Here is a 9284-nt window from a genome sequence, read left to right as displayed (position 1 = left end):
TTGTTTACACCGGCGAGTAGGGCTCTTTATGAATGACTCCTTGTTTTGGCTTGAAATTGTTCTATTGTTGCAGCTTTTAGGATCATAAATGAATTGCTTGATTTTTTTAAATGCACTTTTTCCATTGGTTTGTTTTGATATACATTTTTCATATCCGCCATATTCAGTTGGGACAAAATAAATTATAATAAAGACCACGATGCAAATGTTTTTTTTTTTCACATTGTGTAAAGATTCATACTTAAATTCATATTTTAATCACAATGCAATTTGTAAGCACAAACAATTTTTAGACTAAAGTTGTTCAGTTCACATTCCTTTCTTTAATCTTTGGTCACATCATGTCCACTGAACACTTGGAATGTGTTGGAATCTTTTCCAGCCGCTTCACATGATCCCCTCCTAATTGTAATCATTACACAGACAGTTCTCTTTGAAATATGCTTCATCTATTATGCAAATCCATTTACAGTTCATTATAATTTCTGAATAACTAATATCATGTTTTAAGCATATACAAATTTTAAGCATATAAAATTTGGTAAGGTTTACCATATCTCTAAAATTGCCTTTACTGTAAAAATCTCTCAAATAAATTGACCTTGTTAAAATTAAAAAATTAAAAACTGCACACAATTTAGCATAATACTTACAGTAATTAATAAATTTTTGCTACTTTTAATTTGACCATAAATTCTAATTCTGGCATAAGGAAACGACTGTCAGGAATGGAGAATGATATGTGAAGTGCTTTCCTGTCCACATAAAATTGTCTCAGGAAGGAACTGTCCAATACAAATGGGAGAAACATTCAATATTTGTTCAGAATTTTGAAAAGGCTGAACTTCAGTTAGTATGGTTTAATTTCTATGACTGATCTGGGCTGTTGTGTGTGTGTGTGTGTGTGTGTGTGTGTGTCTGTGTGTGTGTCTGTGTGTGTGTTGAATGGCTCTAAATTGTTTAAGAGGAGCATGAGGGGCCTTATTATGTGGGGATACCCAGGAAATTTGTCACATGCAGGTTCTCTATGTTGCTCTACTGTTTCTTCTTCTTTTTAATCTCTTTAGTTACTTTTGCTCATTTGTTGACTGATTGATTGTATAAAGTCTGAATGAGGTGATTGAGGAGGAATATTCCTGGCAGCTCAGTGATTTACTTCAGTCCATGCAGGAGCTGAAGCCAGTGGAACAACTACAACACATCAGAGTCTGGAGTGCCTATGGTTTATTCAAACAGACTAAATAGTACTTTCTGCATTGTTTTGCAAGATAAATTCAAGAGGAGGCTTTATATCATAATTACAGTAAGTACTTTTATAGACATAGTTATGGGCCATTAGGGAAGGGCCCTTTTTTTAGGTGCGAATCACATCAATATCCGTGGTCATTGTCACTTCCTTGCATTATGGCCTTTCTAACATAAAACATGTCTTACAAAAGTTCAAATCAATACAGGTCTATTGTTTTCTGTGAATGACCAAGCAGGATGATTTTCAAACAATTTCGTAGCAAAAGCTAGTCTACCACATTCAGTTCTCAAAAGTCTTGTAAACAAATCTTCAGTATGTGTTTTAATGGCCTTATTTCAGTGACTTACTAAACTTTTTTTTCTCAGAAATACAAATTTGTTCATATATGCTGATTACATATTATTGTAGTTTGTGCTGAATACAGCACAATCAGACGTTAGCCATGTGTTTATAAGAAATTGAAAAAACAAAAAACAAATGTCATGTCAAAACTTCTCCAGGGCCCCAAAAACCCTCAGACCCCAAAGGGTTAAGAACAGTTCATTCATTTAGAGTTAATTAGACAGTTCCTGTCTATTTATCTCCTTTATCCTTTCATTCATTTGAATTAAAGTTTGTGAAGTTAGTAACTTTGTTGTGTTTTTGTCATTATTATTATTATTATAGATTTAGTTTTTTTTTTTTCAGTTTTATTTTAGTCTTTATAGGACACCAAGTTAAGCTAAATGAAAATAAGAAATGCTATGAGATCTAGCTGAAATAAAATAAGTTTTAGTTAACTATAATAACCCTGCTCTGAAGAGTTTTACTTAAGTATTTTTTCAATACTTTCAATAAGAAAGAAGATCATACAGGTTTGGAACAACTTGAGAGTGAGTAAATGACAAAATTTCTATCCCTTTAATGCCACCAGAGGGGTTATTTGAGCTCCATTCAATGTGTATTTGGTTTCTGCACGGGTAAAAATAACTAAACTTTGTGGTTTGACTACATTTGTATTTTATATACAACATATTACAGTCCATTGTCTCAAACGAACAGTTCACATGAAATTAAGTTAAGTTGATTCACTGACTGAAAGTTTAGTCGCGGGCAGCAGTGAACCATAAGTAAACAGCTAAATGGAAGGTATTTTTCACTTACAAACAACATAAATTCCGTTATGATTCTAATCTTAGTTATCCTATGACTTCAGAAGACTTCAATTGGAATATTGTTCTCTGCGTTTAGTCTTTTATTTATATTTGCGGTGCTATTTTTAGAGCCTCTGTTTACTGTGAACTGCTATATTGTGAAAATTCTGCGTGAAGATTGTTCAGTATATTCAATATATGTTTTTGCTACACTGATGTAAGAAAGCCATTCACATTTGTAACGACATGAGAGTAAGTATGACAATGTTCAATTTGAGGTGAACTAACTTATTTGCTGCAAGCCATATGCAGCTGCATCACAGCTGACAGTTTTTGATCCCTGGCCTAGTTTGGAGTTCTGTTTACTGTCTGGGGGTGCATATCCATCTAAAAGACCTACGGCCAGACATTCCTCACTGCTCAAATCTAGCCAGAAGAGGTGAGAGAGCCTATTAAAGGGTCAGCTGAGAGCGAGAGAGATGGCACAGCTGATCAGGATGTGCATTTGCAGCCTTGCATGTTCGCTTAAGAAGCTCCATTTTGTATGAGGTAAAAAGAGAGGCCCTCATCAAATGTAAGTGTTTTCTCTCTATCTTTCGTTCTTTCATGGTCATTTATTCTCATTTATGTCACTTGCTGCAATTTTTTATTGAATTATGTATTTGCAGTTACACAGTACTGCTTTATAATGTAGATCATTTAGTTCCATTGTATTTGTTTAGGAAGGTGTCCTTTTATTGCACAGTCTCTTGTTAATAAATACATGTTATATGTTCGTAATAATATTACATTGAGTACAACCCATTTTCTAGCCTCTTTCAATATTTAAATAACTATATTTTTATTATTCTGTGTCAATGTTTTTTGCTCAGTTTTTTTCTTGGCTTGTGAAACTCAATTTAGGTTAAATCGGGTTTAGTAAATGGTTCACCGTGTGTTTTTTGGTCATCTGATAACAATTATCATGTTTTCACGTCACTGAAGACAGCAATTTTTTTTAAATTCAGTATCACCATCTTCATTTGTGCTCAGTCTGTTTCAGTGTATTGCATTTATTGTTCACTGTAAATTAATATGTGGCTCTAATCAAAATGAAAAAAAACGTATGAAATACGGTGCTAGTTAATATGATTGCTGGGATACTTGCTGTTGCTGTGTGAAATTAGCAGAATAAATACGGAACTTTTCCAGTGTATTACAAATATTCACTGATATATATTTGTGAAAGCCAGACTCTGTGTGTCACTCATTCCTTTCCAACAGCCATTTGAGAGGATTTTCTCACTAACAATGGTCATCCTGCAATGTGGCTGAGCGCTGCATTCCACTCCAGACCCCAGCTACATTTGTGTTTATAAAGAAAGCCTTAGAAGCACTTGTCATGGTCCTCTCTCAAGGGTGCCACACTCTTTGTCCAATAGCTCTTAACATTGATCTTCTTGCCGTGCAACTCTAAAATTTCACTTTACAGTTGCAATTCTTACTCTCCATGACTAGTTTACACTTATTTAGTAACAAATCAATTATTAACAGATCTTCTTTTTTGAAAAAGCATGTTCTTTTCAACAACATCAAAAAAAAAAAACTCTCATCACTGAAAAGCAACTAAAAAACACATAAATTGTGTTAGCACACCAATTCTTCTAGTTTTTTAAAATAAAACACACAGCAACAAAGATGTCTAGAATGTTGTTGGGGTGGAAAGGCTCATGTTTAATTCATGTGATTTACAAAGTAGGAGTGGAGTTGGAGACAACCCTGTATTAATTCATTCATTCAATGAAGTGAATACTGGATTTGCAATCTTTACGGTGTGGTTCAAAAGTTTGAGATTGGTAAGATAACTAATATTTTTGAAAGCAACCTCTCATGCTCACAAAGTCTGCATTTGTTGAAAAATACAGTAGTATAGAGCCCAAACTGCCTTATTGGACAGAGTGAGCTACAGCAACATGTAGCAAATGCAACCAAATGATCACATGAGAGAGATTTTCAATGCAGATTATTTGCTGCATACTAACCACCCATCTCATTAGACCATGACAATAGAGGAATGACTGGAGAGATGAAAGCACAGCACTGAATGAGAACATTAATTTCCATATACATCTCATGACCTGCAGCAGTACAGACCTACACTTTACCAGAGTAATCAGCCTAATCATATTGGATATATTGGTATGCGTGTGTGTGTGCTGTCTTGAAAGATGATAGAATAACACTTAATTTACACAGACAGTTAAAAGGGATGGCAATAGGGATGAAAAAAAAAAACATCAGCCCTGGCTTATGCTGGCATAATTATTAATATTGCTTGCATGTACACTTGGGCCGCGTTTACACTGGCAGAAAAAATCAGATTTTTTTGCCCACATCTGACACGGATCGGAATTTGATGCACGCGTGTAAACACAAAAATTCGCACGAGATCAGATTTTTTTTGCATCCGATCTGAGCCGTTTCCAAATGTGGTTTTAAATCAGATACATATCCGATATCAGGACATCCGACCTACGTCTAAACACATTTATCCGATTCTCTACACAACTCCCAATGCGAGGGCGACACGTTTGCTCATGAAGATTTTTAATGACGTTTTAATGCCGGTGTGCTGCATGAGATGGAAACTTATAGGTAAGAAATTGCACATTCAGGAGCTGGTTTTCAACCCCTGCCCCGTGAATTTTGAAAATACAACTGCTAAAAGCTACATTATATTTCTCAGCAATGAGGTGATAACGTAGCAGTTTTTGTAATTAAACCGACAAGCTTGTTCGCAATGCTTCACAATAACTCGCTCCCTCGCACGCATGCGTTAGTTCGCTCTCTCTCTCGTTCATTCATTCGAATTCATTTCAATAAATATAATCTTTATTTCACTAAAGAATTCTACCTCTAAGGAGCAGTAGATAAAATATTCTAACAAATTAAAATTCCAGTTATTTTCCGGTCATTTTGTGCTGCAAAACATCCATGACAGCTGGTGTCCATGCTGGCAAATAATAATGTCCATTCGACGTGAATTATATAAATACTTTTAATAGCACGGTCATTTAAAACCCGAGGGTCTACCATGTCCATAGTAAAGCGACCACTGCAGACAATCCTTTTGGGTGGGAATTAATGTAAACACAGATATGGATACCAGTCATGTCTACAGTGAATGTAAACAGACGGGCCAAAAAAATTGGTTATGGCCAAAAACCTCAGGGTCAGTAAGATTTTTTATTTTTTTAATTAAAACTTATTCAGCAAGGATGCATTAAACTGACAAATCAAATAAGGACAGTAAAATAAATTCTGCTTTATATACCTTTTCTATTCATCAAAAAAGTGTGACTTTACCACAAAATGATTAAGCAGCACGATTGGTTTTGACATAGATAATAATTAGAAATGTTTCTTCACCGAGGATCATGTGACATTGAAGACCGGATTAATGGCTGCTGACAATTCAGTTTTGATATCACAGGAATAAATTACATTTTAAAGTGTATTAAAACACAAAACAGCTATTTTAAATTGTGATGATATTTCACAATTTTACTGTGTTTTTGATCACATAAATGAAGCCTTGGTGAGCAGAAAATTATAAAAAAAAAAACATTAAAATATGTTACCAATCCCAAACTTTTGAATAGTAGTATTGATTTTCAGTTTTCAGATACGTCAAAAATGGTTATTTTTACAGAGCAATTAAATTAAATATAAAATACTTAAATCAGTGCAAACACTTTGAATCGACATTTGATTGAATTTATGTTGTGATTTTTTTTTTAGCTAATTCACTAGATCTGTACTGTACAAGACTATTTGCTTAATTCAATCACTTTATCTGACTGGAATGTATTATTAAGGGTTATAAATCTGTGTCTGGCTCTAGTATGTTGCTGGTGTTGCTGTGCTGGTGTGTCGGGGCCACAGTGCTTTTATAGGCTACGTGTTGTACTCCTGGCTCATCCCTACTGCTGTGCAGTTCAATGGCAGTCTGGCGTTACTCTGGCACGACGTTATCGTTGAGCGTGCCCTTGATACTCTGACCAGATCAACTCGACCACAGGTCACTCAATCAGTCCTGGTTAAACAGCTTTCTATCACCAAAATTACAACGTGTACCTCTGATCTTTATTTGCAATTAGGATGCAAAATGGGATCTTAAGACTGAAGAAGTTTAATGATGTTAAAGACTTTTGAGGCCCATAAAGTAAACAAAGTCATCACCAGACCTCTTTTTTCTTTGTTGTGACTATAGCGTTTGCTGAAAGCAGTACGGAAACGTGCAACATGAGGTGACCCTCAGAGTGTGATCTCGGCCATTGATCATTTCTGCCGACACAGCGACTGGGCTATGAACGTTGGAGATGAGAAAGGTTTACATTTTACATCTACATTTTATCTCGTCAAATGATTTTCTTCAAGAATATCATTTCATATATATATAAATGTATGTATATATATATATATTATACATATTACATAAATGATATACATAAATGATTCCTGAAGGCTTGTGTGAAACTGAAGACTGGAGTAATGACTGCTGAAATTTCAGCTTTGCCATCACCCAAATAAATGACATTTAAAAATATATTACTATATTAAAATAAAAACGTGTATTTCACTATATGGCTAGTTTTACTGTGTTTTTGATCAAATAAATGCAGTCTTGGTAAGCATTATAGACTTCCATCAAAAACATAAAAAATGTACCGACCCCAAACCTTTGAATGGTAGCGTATATTTTTTATATGTGAGTTGCTTTGAATAAAAACATCTGCCAAGTGTAAACATGCCATTTCATGTCCAAAATATGTTATAAAAATATAAAATAAAAATGTATTTCTATAGGAATCTGCATATTTGTATTTAATCAACTCAAGTTCAGTCATTTGTGGAGATTTTACTAAGCTGGCTATAACTTTGCAATTTAACCAGTAACTGTCTTTTATGTATGTTTGTGTGTATACTCTCAGGCTCTATCCTGGACTCAGTGGTGAGCGAGTTGAACCCAGAGAAGGTCCTAGAGTTGGGCACATACTGTGGATACTCCACAGTACGCATCACTCGACTCCTTCCTCCTGGAGCTCGTCTGATAACACTGGAGTTCAATGCAGATTATGCTGCAATTGCCCGACAAGTAATTGCCTGGGCGGGTCTTGAAGACAAAGTAAAGGCCCTGTTCCTTCACAAACACATTGTTTAAATACAGTAATCCTTATTTACTCTCTGAACATTAAGACTCATTTCTTATACTTCTTCAGATCCAGCTTGTAGAAGGTGCGTCTGAAGATTGGATCCCACGCATGAAGGAGCACTTTGGAATTGAAACATTTGATTTTGTTTTTCTGGACCACTGGAAGGACCGTTACCTCCCTGACACAAAATGAATGGAGGTGTGTTTGATTCTGACCACTGCAATCTCATATTATGGTGTCTCTTCCTGTAGCCCAAGCAATAGAGTATGGCACTAGCAATGCCAAGGTCATGGGTTCGATTCCCAGAAAAAATCAAGAACTGATATAAATGTGAATGTGTCCTTTGAAGTGTCCAGAAGTCCCTGAATTTGTTGCTGTGCCACTTTTCTCTTCTCTTGGTTTTGCTCACCAAGCTTATATCCAACATTTTCTACTCTTGTCTTTTTCTTTCTTCTTTGTTTGTAGGATTGTGGTCTGCTAAGGAAAGGCACCGTTCTGCTTGCTGATAATGTGATCTGTCCGGGAGTACCAGACTATCTTGAATATGTGCACAATAGCCTTTCCTATAAAAGCTGCTATATTAAATCCCATTTAGAGTACACCAAGGCAGAGGACGGCTTGGAGAAGTCTGTGTTTTTGGGCTAGAGATATACAGGGATGATTCATATGCTTAAAAAGAGGACTTTTGCTAAGAGTTTGTGCTAAGAGACATAGCATGAGGTATAATTTAAATGGTTTATTATCGTACGACCCCAAGATGTGTTGTACTTAAAGTCTGCAAATCAGGACGCAGAGTTTTGCATATTATATGACCAAACAACAGGCTGATAACGCTCTGCACCACTAGAGGGTAGGATCACATTTCCAATGGCTAAATGAAATATGTGATTTTGTCTAGACCTGACCCCTCTTACAGCTTAACCCGAACTTTTTATCTGAAAAATCAAACCGTTTTATGACTTTGTAATACACATTTTTGTATTTGTAGCCTACATAAAATGGGGGCTTTGCGGGTTTTTTAAGGTCGTTCTGGAATAATTGAAATGATGATGACGACAATGGTGTTTAGAGTGTGCTAATTTGATGTATTTTTGCAGAATTGATGATACCGTATATAGATTGTAGTTTTATTTGTTCATTTGTTTTCTAAACATTTGGTGCATGTATGCTTTTTACTAGTTTTTAGTTTTTACTGTTAATTTACTAATTGATTTCTTGCATTCGTTTATAATTTTTCATTCATTTACATTTTAAAGCTAATATTTTTGTTACTATTTTGCAGTCATTGTATTATTTCCTTTGTTGCTAACTAAGTACTAAAAACACATTTTCATTCACAGTTTCTTATTCATTTATTTATGACTAGAGAGTGTTGACTCAAAACACAAGACTATAAATATATAGCAGACAATTTTATTTTCTCACTCAGATTTTATAGTGTCATATCCCACAAGTTGAATTGACAGCTGTAAACCTTTAATAGCATTCCAAATTAAACGCTACAGCCCATTAAAATATACCTTGTGATTTATAGTAGATGAAACATCCCTTAATAAAATACACCATTTCATCAAGTAATGAAATGCAGATAGTATAGCCACACACTAGAAACTAGAACTCAATTCATCCAAAAGCACACTAATAAATAAATGAAAACATTACAAGCACCTTAAATAATTTGTGGACAGGGTATCCTTGTCACTGGCT

General features: G+C 34.9%; 1 protein-coding gene across 1 annotated transcript; it reads left to right on the top strand.

Moving 5' to 3' along the window:
* Nucleotides 1–2848: 2848 nt before the first annotated feature.
* On the top strand, nucleotides 2849–8913 carry LOC306856829 (catechol O-methyltransferase B-like). The gene is made up of 5 exons (XM_079396315.1): nucleotides 2849–2956; nucleotides 6635–6752; nucleotides 7356–7549; nucleotides 7644–7775; nucleotides 8043–8913. Exons 2-4 carry the CDS (start codon nucleotides 6731–6733, stop codon nucleotides 7767–7769), a joined length of 342 nt encoding a protein of 113 aa, XP_079252441.1. The 5' UTR covers nucleotides 2849–2956; nucleotides 6635–6730; the 3' UTR covers nucleotides 7770–7775; nucleotides 8043–8913.
* The last annotated feature ends 371 nt before the right edge of the window (nucleotides 8914–9284 follow it).

The sequence above is a fragment of the Barbus barbus genome, assembly GCF_936440315.1.
Source record: "Barbus barbus genome assembly, chromosome: 37".
NCBI lineage: Eukaryota > Metazoa > Chordata > Actinopteri > Cypriniformes > Cyprinidae > Barbus > Barbus barbus.
The sequence above is the reverse complement of the archived record's forward strand: the minus strand, read 5'-3'. Positions and strand labels throughout refer to the sequence as shown.